The following is a 15,820-nucleotide window of genomic DNA, read 5'->3' on the forward strand; positions in this document are numbered from 1 at the left end:
CCCCCTTTTGCTTTTTGAAATGAGAAACCTGAATATAACAAAATGGAAAATCACCAGGGAAATCACAAATAAACAGAGAGAGAGTAAGCGAGTTTTGCTTGTATATATGTTTTTGATATCCTAGTTGACAAACGCCTTTAAAAATGTCAAGATATTGAAATATTTAATGCATATACTAACTCATAAAATTCTCAACGATAAAAGTATAAAAGAAGAGTTAAAAAATAAACCAGCATCATAATGCAGTATGTACTATAATTAATACCAACAAATACATATTTAATCTCTTATATACTACGACTACAGTATCAAAATTTACTTATATAAATGTTCGTATAGTTAAAAATAAATGCGTGTGGCGGATCTCATTCTTATTAGTCCTAAGTCAAAATTACATGTTTGTTAAAATAGCAAAGGCACAACTTCTGTATTGATTGAAGGAATCAAAAATGAAGTCAATTGACAGGTTAAGATAAACATAAATTCAATATAGATAAACTAAACATTAAACTTTTGCAATAACTTTTATTTCAGTAATTTGTTTCCAATAACAAACACTTTAATAGGTAGATATGTGAACTTGTGAGAATATCTACTTGCATATGCTATTTTTTAGGAACATCCATATTTACAATAGCTGCAACAGATGTAGATAACGGAGATGATGGTCGAATTGAGTACTCCCTGACGACACACAATGATATGTTTAGTATCGAACCAACCACAGGAATCATACGACTTTTGACAGGTCTAAATAGCGAAGCATTAAATATTTACACAGTAGATGTCAACGTTTCTGACCTGTCTACCACTTCCCGATTATCTACTGCAACGTCTGTAACAATTAATGTCCTTGATGTAAATGAATTCTCACCCAGTTGCATCAACGTAGTAACTATACGATTATCCCCACCTGTTGCTGTGTCTGATGTTATTTACATATTGAATTGTACTGATGATGACACTGGTATTAACGGTCAGATTAACTACGGTTTCGTTACTGGTAATACAAACTCCGACTTTAGTATTGCAGCAAATGGAGACGTGACAGTGGCCAATGCTCTAAGTCAACTGACGTATAATTTAGAAATTCAGGCGGCTGATCAAGCAACTGTACCAAAAACGTCATCAGTATATGTTAATGTCATTATTGCATCATCTCCTACTTTTACTGCTCTACCTGACACAAAAAATGTGAATGAAGCGACATCCGTCGGAACAGTTCTCTATACTGTAACAGGAAATTCTGCAACTGCTTCTAAAACATTTTCAATCACAAATGGCAATGGAGATAATAAATTCACCATCAATTCTTATACAGGAGCTATATATCTTCTTAATACACTAGACAGAGAAACCATTCCTAATTATGTTCTCACAATTCGTATATCGGATGATATTAGTGTTACATTTACAGATGATATGCTAACATTGAACATCCTTGACAGTAATGACAACTATCCAATATTCTCAGCCGACTTTTTTAACATCCCTATTGTTGAAAGCGTAACCCCGACTACAGAAATTATTGATTTGGTAGCAACAGATGCTGATACTGGAATAAATGGGGATATCGTATATGCTATCACGAACGGAGATCCTAGTAGTGTATTTACTATTAATGCCGTCGGAAAATTAGTCTTAAATTCTGCTCTTGATGTAGAAACTGTATCATCATACATACTTATCGTAACAGCAACAGATGGTGGAACCCCACCTCTTTCAGGTTCAACAACATGTTTCGTAGCCATTTCCGATGTTGATGAATTTCCTACAGAGTTTCTTTCAACTGCTGCTGGCGGAATTTATTCTACATCACTAGCAGAAGATACGGCCATAGGAGCTAAGGTTTTTAACATATCAGCACAAGACCTTGATGCTACTGCAAGCATCACATATTCAATAACTGCTGGAAATACTGATCAATCTTTTGTTATGGATCGAAATACTGGTTTTATATATCTGAGTAAGATGTTAGACAGGGAAACAAATGCAGCATATAGTTTAACCATTCAAGCTGACAACGGGTTAGGGGATACATCAACAGCTACATTTAATATTCAGGTAACTGATGTCAATGATAATCAACCTAAATTCACACCATCAACTGGAAGTTACAATGTCGATGAAAATGAGGCTATTGGGGCTCTTATTGCAACAGTAATTTGTACAGATGCTGATGATGGACCTAATTCTAACCTAACATACACGTTAACAGCAGGAAATACCGGAAATGCGTTCCGGCTTGATGGGACGGTAGTTGAAGTAAACAGCGCTCTGGATTATGAAACAACAAGTCGGTATATTCTTGTAATAGAAGCCAAAGATCAAGGGACACCATCAAGGTCTGCATCGATGTCAATTATTATTGATGTGAACCCAATATATCCTCTACCTGCATTTATTGCTGCTACAGATACTATCTCAAAGTTGGAAAATACAATAGTGGGCACAGTAATTTATGATTGTGATGCAACTACCGCCGGTGCAACTGAAGGTATAGCTGGTGCTCTAGGAGATTTAAACTACATTATCCAGTCTGGAAATGGTGAAGGCAAATTTGGCATAAATGAACATTCTGGGGAAATACAAGTAGTTGCTGTATTGGACAGAGATACAACTGCAAGTTACACACTTTTAGTTAAAGCCGTTAACCGCAACGATGTCACAAAAAAAGATTTCTTGTCACTCTCAGTGAATGTAGGGGATATAAACGATATAACGCCTTCTTTTGGTAGTAGTGAATACACATTTTCAGTAGATGAAAATGCAGCTTTGAATACTGTAGTTAATACAATGATAGCTTTAGATGGCGATGACGGAGCTAATAGTGCGATAGTATATTCATTTACAGCTGGTGAAAACATGATACATTTTGATTTATCTTCTTCAGGGGTTATAACCGTCAACTCTGCCCTCGATGCTGCAACTCAATCTTTATATTATCTTACTGTATCGGCTATAGATGGAGGAACACCATCTTTAACCGGAACATGTAAAATTAAAATAAATATTAACGATGTAAATGATCAAACACCGTCATTCTCTGCAGCTATGTATAATTTAAGCTTGTCGGAACTTGTCAATGTGAATGACATTGTTTTTCCGTTCCGAGCCAGTGATGCAGATACTGGACCTAACAGCATTATAACGTATAGCATTGCTTCGGGTAATGGTGATTTTAGGTTTAGCATTGATCCCCTGACTGGTGATTTGAAATTAGCTGGAATACTGGACCGCGAAACAACAGATAGTTACGTTCTTGAAGTACATGCAAGTGATAGTGGCATTCCAGTTAACACTGGAACAACAGTTCTGTCTATTACAGTCACCGATGCAAACGATAATGACCCTGTATATACGACTGGTTCTGGAACACCAACTTTATATGTGACTACTTCAAGAACTACCGCAGTCGGAACTAGCTTAATTACCACCACAGCAACTGACGCTGATATAAAAAACAACGGACAAGTTGAATATTTTATAATAAGTGGTGACCAAGATTCATTGTTTAATATCAATACCATAACAGGAGAAATAACAACAGCAAACAGCATCGTACCTGCTAGTGATTTATATCATTTAGTCATTCATGCCGTAGACAAAGGTTCAATAAGACGAACAGCTACAGCCACTGTTCAGGTCACCGTTGATCCTCCATTGACTCCAAGCGCTAACGATTATACATTCAATGTCAATGAGGATGCATCGATTGGAACAAATATAGGTACAATAGCTCCGGATCCAGTACATGCGCCTGGCGCAACAATCAACTTTTTTATAATCAATGGCGATACAAATAATGACCTGGCAATTAATCAAAATAATGGACTTATAAGTACTGCAAAACTTCTTAATCATTTCACTAAATCAGAGTATTACATAACCGTTTTCGTTGAAGATCAAGGAGACACTTCTATCAAGTACAATAAGGCCGTTCATATAGCAGTTGTCGATGTAAATGATAACACCCCTTTTTTCCCAGTTCCAAATCTTGTACTTTCAGTCGTAGAAAATTCACCAGTAGGCATATCTATTGGCAGCATAACAGCAAATGACAACGATGCTGGTGTATTTGGTACAATAACTTATGAAATTGATCCAACAAATACTGTAGCCGCTTCTTTAGTAACGGTGGATAGTGCCGGAAAAATCTCATTGGTTGCATCTCCGGATTATGAAGCTCTTACGTTTTTCTCTTTTTTCCTTTTTGCAAAAGATGGTGGAGCACCATCTTTAACAGGAACATCTACAATTAATGTAAACATTATAGATGTTAACGATGTCGATCCATCTGCCGTTGGCAATCCTACACCAGGATATTTTTCGCTCGAATGTCCTTCGAATGCAAATACACAAGACGTTATAACGATATTAGAGCCAGATGATTTTGGAATCACTACGTCGACCACTGATACAGTGCAATACATAACAATGAACGACCGTGGAGTATTTGATTTTAATAGCACATCAGGAGAATTCTATGTTAGAAATTCAAATTATTTGTACGACCAGACACGTTACATAATGTGGGTTGTGATACGGGTTCAGTCGGCTACTGGACAGTCGAATGGAACATCTGCTATGATCAGAGTTGACTCTGTTACGCCCAGTCTACATCTGGTTGTTCTGAAACATAGTGTCACTGCAGATGTGGTAGAATCTCAAAAGTAAGTTACATTATTGAAGATTTTGTTTTTAAAATTTGTCTTCGATATACTAGTATTTACTTAATTCATATTTAAGAGAAATGATTTTGAAATAATTGCAATTGTCGGAAGAATAATCATAGAATTAACACATTCAAACTTCAATTAATATAAAATTTACTTCTAAAACAAAACGTGTTGATTTTACATAAAACAATTCTTTGTGTATTAAAGGAATCAGCTAAGGGCATCTTTGCAAGCAATCTTTCCCACAAAGCGAGTTGAAATATGGAGAATCGATGGAATATCAGCAGCAAGGCGAAGACGACTGCTTGCTTCTCAGTGAGTATATATTTAGTAAGAATATTAGTCAAATATAGAGATCTCATTAGTCCTACAAAATGAAAGATCGTAGACGAATATGTCTCCAAACGGCATGTTTTTATTTCTTCTTCTATTTTGAAAGGGGGAAAAACAGGGGGGGGTGTGAAATCGCGCATATTTCTTTAAAGGTTAAATATATTTTTAATAACATGTTAATCTTTCTATAAATCATATTGGTCAAATGTGTGACAGTTTTTTTTTATTGGTTTTGTTTATTGGTATTATTTCTAAAGAGTATATATCATAAGCGCTTTGCTAGCTAGAACATATATGATATATGCCAGAAGCACATACGATCATCCCCTGGTTGTGTTGGGTTTTTTTTTATATTAGTGTTGCTCAGTCTTTAGTTTACTACAGTGTGTACACGAGTGAAAAATTCATTGAGTTGCAATGTCAATCGGAACAGCGGATAAAAATTAGATGTACACGATAGCAAAAAAACAGTGATGTTTAGTGAAATCGGGAACACAGGTCCTATTTTGTCTGTCGTAGTGATACATATATCATTTAGTAGGCTGTCCACGATATAGACGTCTGTTCGTTGTTGAAAACAGTGTGTTATCCGTTAGACGTATATTTTTTTTTCTGTCGCTTAGTTCCTTTTATATGTATAGCCCGGACTCATACCTAGTATTTGAGTAGTTGCATGCAAGTTTTAACAATTTAGAGTTATACAATAAAAATTAATTATGTAATTCATTTGAGTACCGACGCACTGACCAAATTGAAACCAAAATGTAAAGCTGATGCTTTAATAACATTTATTATCTCCATAAAGCATTCTGCTCTATATAATTCCTTTTTGAACTTGTGAAAATCGAGGTGGAATGCCTAGTATATATTTAATATTTTGGTTTTTTTTTTTAACTCAGAAAGACTGGTGTTTTGTGTGGAATGGGTTAAGGATTGACTTTCGGACAAACTGAGTTGCAAATTTACCCTCCATATACATATATATGTATGTAAATATATGTTTTATGATCATTCCAGGTCGGAAACTACGTTTTATGTTGTGGAAAGCACAGCAGCAGATACTATAGATGGAATTGAAAATGAAAAGAATTTCATGACACAGTCTGATTTACTTACTGTCTTAGGTCAAGGAGATGGTACACCTGCATCTGTACTCACCACTGCTGCGTTTACGTCATTTCCGGTGACATCAGTGGAACCTTACGTTGATACAACAACATCTCAATCTCAAAACTGGGCTCAGACTACCGTCGGTATTGCTGTTATAACAACCATTGTCTGCGCATTAGTCCTATTAGCTGCAATTTTGATATTGTATTTCTGGTTGACCAGAAATGCTGATAAAGAATATAGGTATATAATTTTCTAATTGTCTGATTATCGCATATGAAGATTGTATAATTTCAAACTACTGGTTTGAACCTTTCTTTTATAGATATAGGAAGATGTGGTATGAGTGCCAATGAGACAACTCTCAATCCAAGTTACAATTTATAAAAGTAAACCATTATAGGTCAAGGTGCGGCCTTCAACACGGAGCATTGGCTCACACCGAACAGCAAGCTATAAAGGGCCCCAAAACATTACTAGTGTAAAACCATTCACACGGAAAAACCAACGGTCTAATCTATATAAAAACGAGAAACGAGAAACACGTATGAACTACATAATCAGACGACAACTACTGTAATCAGATTCCTGACATAGGACAGGTGCAAACATTTGCAGCGGGATTAAACGTTTTAATGGTACGGGTAAATACAAAAACTGGATGAACGAGTTTAAATGTGGCTTCTTCAAATCACTCATGCTAGGTCCGGCATTGATGGTTAGTCGTTTTGCTTTTTGATACAGCTATTTATATATTTACACCATTGGTAATTCCAATTTAACCTTTTGAAATCTATGTTGGAATGCATATATATGTAGAGGAGTTAAGTGACTTATATATTCAGTGACAGCGCTGAAAAACTATTGTCTGTTGTCAACTTCCTTCAAGCACATATATTCATTCCTTTTTAATTTCAGTTTTGATGACAAAGAAGAGAACTGTATTAAAAGTAAGGCTATCTATAATAATTATTATCTTATTATGTCTCTTTTCTTTTTGACCATTTATGTTAAACAGGCCATGTGAGAAGGTGATTTTTTATGATTTAAAAAGGTTTTACTCTTTTGGTTGCGTAGGAGGCCGATTGGTCTTCTTAGTTAATCTAAAATGACAACTAGCCTGTCAACCCTGCGGTTCTGAGTTCCAACTCCGTAGCAAGGAGGATTGTAAGTTTTCCTGCCGAAGGTCGGTGATTCTCGTGGTTCTTCGGTTTCATTCACAAACAAAAACTTGCCACCATGTATATATGATCATATATAAGCATTGACACTTTGCGTTTATAATATTTGAGCATTTTTCAGTCTGTCCATACTTGCTGTTATTTGATACTTTGAATTACGAGAAAGGGTATGCTTAGCAACGGGTGTATTCTTGTGATGCTACTGCTGTTTATGAAATGAAATATTATACCAAAAGCGTTTTTAAACCGCTAAACTATTTTGGATTTTTTATTTGAACTAAATCCAATGATTGTGTTCATATTTTTAATATACATTATGTATCTTGGTATACGGCTTCTTGCTTTTTTTCTGTGATGTTCAGTGTCCAAATTTAATATGCCATTTTTTAGACAAAAAAATCAAATAAAAGTTAACGAAGTCAAATGCAAGTTTTTGCATATATGTGTGTTCATGGGAGTCTTTAGATCACTTTTTTAAATAGTGAAATAATTCCTGCTCACGACTTATTGATTTATCGCCAGTACATGCATTCTGTTATATTGTAGATAATAATGACAGGATTCCTTACTTGTATGCAACCAGTCCGATAAAGGTAAGAAATATTAATAGCTACTAGATATGAATACATGAAACAAAAACAAGAAAGATTTATGGTGCATTCGAATGCACCTTTCCAGTATTATGTCAAATATGAATAATAATGTGAAATATAATGAAACACCAGTATACCAGTAACCGATGGTGAAACTCGTCGCATATACTTTGTTTTGGTTTGGGCATTAACGCTACGTATAACTGTTTTTTTTTTCATATCAAATTTTTGTTGTTGTTGTTGTATAGATATTTCATCGAACTTGAAAAATGGAAACAACAGATACAGTAAAGTCTGCCTCATATTTTGACTTACATCTACAAATTGACAATGAGATGATTCCAATTGTTAACTTTCCAATTTTTATGTAGCTACATCACAGCAGCGCATGCATATGGATTGTATATCTCCCACTTTGATACGATATTCCAGGGCTGTGTTTCCTGTAATAATTTCCTTGATAAAGGGTTGCTGCTCACAAAGAAGCTATTTAACCAAGAGTTTCAAGTGGTGAAGTTGAAATCAAATTTTACGGACGCCATCAAGATTTGGTTGACCGTTACGGAATATGTGTTTCTGATATGTTCCAATCGTCATAACCACAGTGCCTCCTACCTTTTCTACGATTGTGACCTACCGAATTAGACTAAATGTATCACCAGGTTTTTACTTACATGAGCAACACGACGGTAGCCATGCGCATGTGGAGCAGTCTGCTTACCATTCCCGAGCACCTGAGATCACCCCAACTTTTGGTGGGGTTCGTGTTGCTCATTCTTTAGTTTTCTTTGTTGTTTTTTGTATACTGTTGTTAGTCTTTAAAAATTTGGTATTTTTCTTTTTTTACCATGGCGTTCTTAGATTATTTTCGACCTGTTAGTTTGAATGTCCCTTTTGTATCCTTCGCCTCTCTTTTTATCGTTGTGTCCATTTGTTCATTCGTCTCCCCGAACCTCGTATACTGAACTCCTATTTACTGGGCAGTTACTTTATTTGAATAGAAATCTGCCTTTCCTAATGGACTTAGTCAGGAACCTGATGTTCAGTGGTTGTTGTTTGTTGATGTGGTTCATAAGTGTTTCTCGTTTCTCGTTTTTTATATAGATTAGACCGTTGGTTTTCCTGTTTGAATGGTTTTACACTAGTTATTTTTTGGGCCCTTTATAGCCTGCTGTTCGGTGTGAGCCAAGGCTCCGTGTTGAAGGTCGTACTTTGACCTATAATGGTTTACGTTTACAAATTGTGACTTGGATGGAGAGTTGTCTCATTGGCACTCTCTTCTTATATCTATTATGTGATGTCACATTTTTTAAAATTAATGTTTATTCGATTTCTTTCTTTCTTTTTATTTTTATTTGTGAAGGAGGAGGGGCTCCAGCAGAACCACCACGTAAAGGCAAATTTTTGTATAAAAGTTCTTCGTTTACTGTTGATTTTTTTGCCAATAACAATCTTATTCCAAGGTTAAGCTTTTATCACTATTCGGTTCATTCCTATAACATTGGGAATATATATCTTCCACGCCATTTCAGATGGAACTACCACCAGAACCTGTCCTTCCAAGATCAAGCACACCTGTGTTTAAAGGATTATCACAGTCACAAAGTGAGTAAATTATCGCAATGCTGTTTGGTCAGCAACAATTTCATTGTCACCTATAATGAGGGTCTAGATGGGGTCTACAGAAAAAAAATAATAGCCAAAACAAAGAAGAGAGGAAAATTGCACAAAATGTATGAATATAACATGTATAAGAATAACGGGTTAACAAAATATCAATAATAGAGAAAATGGACAAAACATAGTACAGAATAGTGATAAATGATAAATGATGTAAAAATTAAAGGATAAAAAAATCATTGACGACCTTCCATCAAAACCCTCAATAATAGCTAATACAGTAAGCTATCGTTTATGTGTATGAATAGTTTTAATATGTTTACACTGTGGGAATACTTTACATTAATGTTTTTTCATTATAAGAAACCCGATCTTATGACATTGACAGACAAAAAAAAGACATTCTTTTACGGATCCCCACAAATAAATCTTCAATTCCCGATAGGTTTAAATCCCAAATTATCGCTAAAACAAAGTCCCAATCCCGAATTCCCGCTAAAACAAAGGTCCAATCCCGACGTCCCGAAAAAGGTCAATCCACCCCTCTAGACATTTAAACTTATTTATCAAGTTTTCAATAAGGAATATAGTAAAATAGTAAAAAGCTATCAAAAATACCAAAATGACTACCCAAACCGAACCATTTTCTATCTTTACGGACATTTGAAGAAACATAAAAGATTCATTTTTAATTTCCTATTTTCAACATACTACCAGTAACCATGAACACAAAAACAAAAGAAGTAATTCACTAAAACATACGCAGTTAAGCCTAAATTACGACACTTTGTCCAATAAGTATAACTGTTAACAACCAAAACTATTAAAAACGGAAAATCATAGAATTTATCATTTTCCGTTGCCAAAGCTCGCTTCAGCAAAATAATTATTAATGTTTACAAAACTGAAAACACTGATAGTGCATGATACAGAATTTAACATGAAGAATGCTTCCTTTCGCAAACAAACAACATATGAAAACACCAAAACGTTGTACCAAACACAAGGTCATTGGTAAAATAAGTTGAAATTATGGTAGATACTATTTTCTTTTGGCATGCCTATTTAACACAGCCGTCTAAGTTACAATGTACAGTTTCTATATTTGTATACAAATAATGATTTCTCAGTAATGACATGTCATAAAAATAATTCATAATACATGTAACCATAAGAAACTGTACACATTTATAAGTTTAACATTACAATTTTCATCAAAATCGGACCTCAAATAAGTTTTTGACAATGTTCAATAAATGTGTTTTTATATGAATTAATAAGGGATTTTCGAATTGGAGAGACACTTTTGACCTAAGACTGTAATAAGAGCTTCTCATATGCTTCAAAACAAAAAATATTGTCTTGTATGATCAAATTATATCATTATTGAGACATTTTATTGGTTATTTTTGTCGATGGGTTGCTGTCTCATTCACGTTTACCCGACATTTCCTTTATTTATTCATCAATATAATTTTGTTAGAATCAATGAAAATTTATTTATAAAAATGTTGTAGATATTTTAAGACCTTTTTTTTTTTAAGATAATGTGAGCAATAGAGGAACAAAACCAAAGAAGGATAAACACAGTATGAAGGTATCAATGATGAATTTTGCCTCCACTAGAGATGATGGTAAGATAAAATTTGTATACTAACCATGAGCAACACGACGGGTGGCACATGTGGAGAAGGATATACTTATCCTTTCATAGCACCTAATATCACCCTCCGTTTTTGTGGTGTTCGTGTTGCACAGTCTTTAGCTTTTTGTAGTGTTTTGTTTATTTTTTGTCTATTCGTCAATCGTTTTCCGCTTTTTTGTCATGAATTTGTCGGTCTCTCCGACTTATGAGTTAGTTTTGATTCTTTCTTTCGTATCGTTTGCCTCTTTTTCTACTGGTCGGACGAACAAACACGGTACCCGGAACACCTAAACGCATTGCGTAGATAGAACGAGGAGTGTGATCTGTACTGTTTACTAAATTTACATAAAATATGTAAGCAATTGATTAATTCTTTAAATACTAAATGTCTCGTGTTGTTTGGAAAGGAAAATCGGTTTCTTGTGATACATAAAAGAGGATCTAGATGGGGTTTACAGAATAGAGAATAACATGCAAAAAGTGCAGAATAAAGAGCCCAAAAAGTCAAGAATAGAGAAAAATTGACAAAAACAATAGAGAATAATGGGGTACTAAATATAAAGAAAAGAGAATACTTGGCTAAAATATAAAGAACAAAAAAATGAGTTAAAAAATTAAAGAATACAGAAATGACTGGAATCACCAAACAATACTGGAAAACACAACATACCACATCAACCACAAATAAGCGACTCCTCCGCGAAAAAAAAATAGACTTACAAACAATTTAAGGTTTACAACAACTAACAACACATGCTCCAGATTGCCTGACTTAGTACCCGTAACAAGCACAAAAAAAAACTCCCGCTTTGCCGATCTATCCGTATGTCATTAAACTGAAAAAAACAATTAAAAACATGCAGAGCCCAGATTCAAATTGGTATAATAAATGTTATTATTCAAACATTACTTAGTACTTGAATAAGAAAAGAAAAAAAAGGCACATAATTTGGAAAGTAGGATAAACATGTACTCGTTACTGCAAGATGTTAGCTGCAGTGACTACAGCTGTTGGTATGATACTGTGGCTAAAAAATAGAAAACACTAATTTTTCCTGACTAAAACAATTAATCCATATCAAAAAGTTCCTCCTGATTTACAATCATACTTAATTTTCGACATTGTTTTAACAAGGATTTATATAGTAAACTATACTATACAAATCCTTGGTTTTAAATAGTACGAAATAATTTTTTTCGATTACGTTTTCTTCGGCCAAAGTTTTGTTAACTTCTACTAGCTATAGTACTGTAGGTTTTTGTTGGTCTGAAGTAAACACAAAATATGTGTAATATAATTTGTCGAATATACATGAATGAGGATTTACATAGTGACATGTGAAATTTTGTCAAATTAATGTCTCTAATTTAATCGTTCACAATAGTGACATTATACATTATGTGTGCTTTTTTAGTCAAATAGTATATTAAAAGAGTATGTTTGATATTTAAAATGTTGTCAAACTGAATGGTAAGTCATTCAGATATCATGTTATATGTGTGTGGTTTTTTTTATGCCTGGATGGTTGGTTGGTTTAAAAACTTGAATTTAAAAACCAGACAAAGCCATATCTGTATAAATCATGGTAGCTCTGACAAGAATGTGTGTACATGTGACACCATGCTTCGCTCACACTTTAAATTTCTATGTTTATTGAACTGTGAAATCTGAGGTCAAAAACAAAGTTCGTGTGACTACAATTTCATGCTCTAAAAAGAATCTGTGTCTTTAGGACACTATTCAATACTGTGTCTATAAGACACTATTCAATACCGTGTCTATAGGACACTATTCAATACTCGTACATACTATATTTTTATTTTCAATGAACTATGAAATCAGTGTCAAAAACAGAATTTGGCATATAGTTTAAATTGAAGTGTCCACAGTTTCCTGGTTAGCTACATTAACCGAATACTTTAACTTTAAACTGGACTGACGACCGGACGGACACTGACCAGAAAACATAATCCCCCTTTTTTATTTCGTAGGCGGGGCATACAACGATCTCGCCAACATTCCATTCCAAAATAGTATAAATTAACATGATTTTTACCGTTTGTTCTTGCGTTGTGTTGTTATACCAATCCAAAGTTATGGTGACAAACATATTTAAGCCGGGTCTTTTCAAGTCAGAAAACTGTAATTCAGTGGTTTTCGTTGGTTGCTGTTTGTTAAATTTGTCTGTCGTTTTTTGTTTTGTAATAAATCAGGCCATTGGATTTTTTTTGTTTGAATTGTTTCAAATTTTGTCATGTTTTATAGCTGACTATATGGTATGAGTTTCGCTTATATAGTTGTTGAAGACCGTACGGTGACCTATAAATTGCATACATCTGCTTCATTTGGGCTCTGTTAGATAGTTGTCTATTCATCTGAGCATACCACATCTCTTTATGTACATAAGAAAAAAAATGATATAAATTCATCATAGATACCAGGATTAAAATTGTGTACGCCAAACGCGCGTTTAGTCTACAAGACTGATTAGTGACGCTCGAACCAAAAAAGTTCAAACGGACAAATAAAGTAAGAAGTTGAAGACCATTGAGGACCCAAAATTCAGAAAGGTTTTGCCAAATACAGTTAAGGTAATCTATTGCTGGAATAGCAAATCTTTAGTATTTTGAAAAATTCTAAGTTTTGTAGCACTTAATTTATAATGATGACCATATCAATGATAATTCATGTCAACACATAAGTGCTGACTAATGGGCTGGTGATGAAATATATATCAATAAGATGAATTTGACTTATGTTACATTTATACTTCAGTTCCACCTGCTTTATTTCACGATGGAAAATACATGAAGGAGAACCCCAATGCAGATGTTGGACGAGAAGGCACTATAACACCAAGACAAATCCTGATCGAGTCAAAAAGATCATTCACAGGAAATTATTCTTATTGAAAACGCTTTCCAAGTCCGTTATATATATATGAAATTTATAAACATATCAAAATAATTCTGCAAATGATTTTATAAACTTAGAAATGTGTCATAAGTATAAGCTTTACTCTATGAGTTATGCTGTGAATATTTTCTATGATAAACCGATTATCATTTAACCAAAACTCTTACATTTGACTGACAAGAAAACTGTTCCAATTTATCTTCCTGTCTATCTGTTATTTACTGATAAATAAAATACTTAGTTATGGTTACTTTTTTCATTGTTGAAGGCTGTATGGGGAATTTTACCAAATTATATACTTTAATAAAACGGAAATTCGTGACCGGGTGACATTTCTCAAATATACGAGTTAAGTACCTTGTGTTATATTAAAGTATATAGGTAAAAAAATTTCAGAGACAAGTGCCTGTGCGCTGGGAACACAATCTAATTAAAATATAGAACTCGGATTTCGTTATACTACGTACGAGTAGTATAACGAAATCCGAGTTCTATATTTTAATTAGATTGGCTGGGAACTGTTACAGTATATCTAATATATATGTTCCTGCTGTGCGTAAATGCATGAATTATTGCGAAAATCACAACGGGATATGTTTTGCAAAGTAGAAACTTGCATTTTGAATTTTGGTGAATTATTAGTATGCAACTTTTCTTAAAATGGTAATAACTGGTAAAATGTATTACTTTTTTGTCCCTTGTTCAACCAGAACAATAAATGCTTGCAGAACAGTAATGTGCTATATATGGCAATTCTGCAAATTTTTTCTATCTACTATGGTTTTCAAGATACAAGACAATTAATACATTTTATGAATTTATGTTCTATTTGAAGCCTGGCAACCCTGTTTGATTTCTGACTGAAAAAAAAAAACACAAACTTTTTGCTAGATACCTTGAGGATCATTCGCCTCGAAAGGCTAGGACAGACACGAAAATTTAGTCAATAATTGCTATTTCAGGTCAAAAACTCTCTAAGGAGTCATCATATGGTTTTTGTTGTATTGGCATCTTTGTAGATCTTGTATTGTTGGTTTTTTTAAGCCCCCGCGACAAAATGTCGGGGCATACTAATTTACCCCAACCCGTCCGTCCGTTCGTTAAATATTCTCAAAATGCCAGGTATTTGGAATTAGCCATTTTTTGGTACTAGCTGCATAAAGAGAACTTGGTTTGTCCGGCTGTCTACGCCTATAGGGTTTTGAGCTACATGTTTATTATTTTGTAGGATGTTTCTACACACGATAGAGGTGTGCATGGCCACAGAATTTTGATTTTTTTCAAATATTCTCAAAATGCCAGGTATTTGGACTTTTATCATTTTTTTTGTAATAAAAGTCAAAAAGCGGGATGTTAGATATTCGCAAAAACTGGTAGTTGGACTTCATTTCCTTCACTTGCTATATAATTGAAAACATGGGTTGTTCTACTACAGTTTAATGTCCCTAATGCAATAAATAAGATGTTTTAGTATTGTCAAATATTTAATCACTACCGGAAAGTTGGACTTGGTGACCACTAAAACTGGTCAGGAGGGGGCACCATTTGTGTCTTACAGACAGTGCAACAATTTTTAGTTGTACTTCAACATCACTGTTTGTCAAATCTAAAGTATGTGGAACTACATGTATACTCATGCATATGGCAGAGCTGAGGGGGCATCATCCATATCTAGTTTTTATCTTGTATTGTTTAAGGGCAATAACTCGATTAAGAGACATCCAATGGTTTTGATCATATCA

General features: G+C 34.2%; 1 protein-coding gene across 1 annotated transcript in view; it reads left to right on the top strand.

Annotated features, from left to right (window-relative positions):
• Positions 1-14,074, top strand: part of LOC127717786 (protocadherin Fat 4-like) — a 31,211-nt gene extending 17,137 nt beyond the window's left edge. Inside the window, exons 7-9 of the mRNA XM_052223634.1 lie at positions 617-3,730; positions 11,061-11,150; positions 13,938-14,074. Of these exons, the coding sequence (XP_052079594.1) occupies positions 617-3,730; positions 11,061-11,150; positions 13,938-14,074 (3,341 nt within the window). The remainder of the gene's footprint in view (positions 1-616; positions 3,731-11,060; positions 11,151-13,937) is intronic.
• Positions 14,075-15,820: the final 1,746 nt, after the last annotated feature.

The sequence above is a fragment of the Mytilus californianus genome, unplaced genomic scaffold, assembly GCF_021869535.1.
Source record: "Mytilus californianus isolate M0D057914Y unplaced genomic scaffold, xbMytCali1.0.p SCAF_1, whole genome shotgun sequence".
Classification (NCBI taxonomy): Eukaryota; Metazoa; Mollusca; class Bivalvia; order Mytilida; family Mytilidae; genus Mytilus; species Mytilus californianus.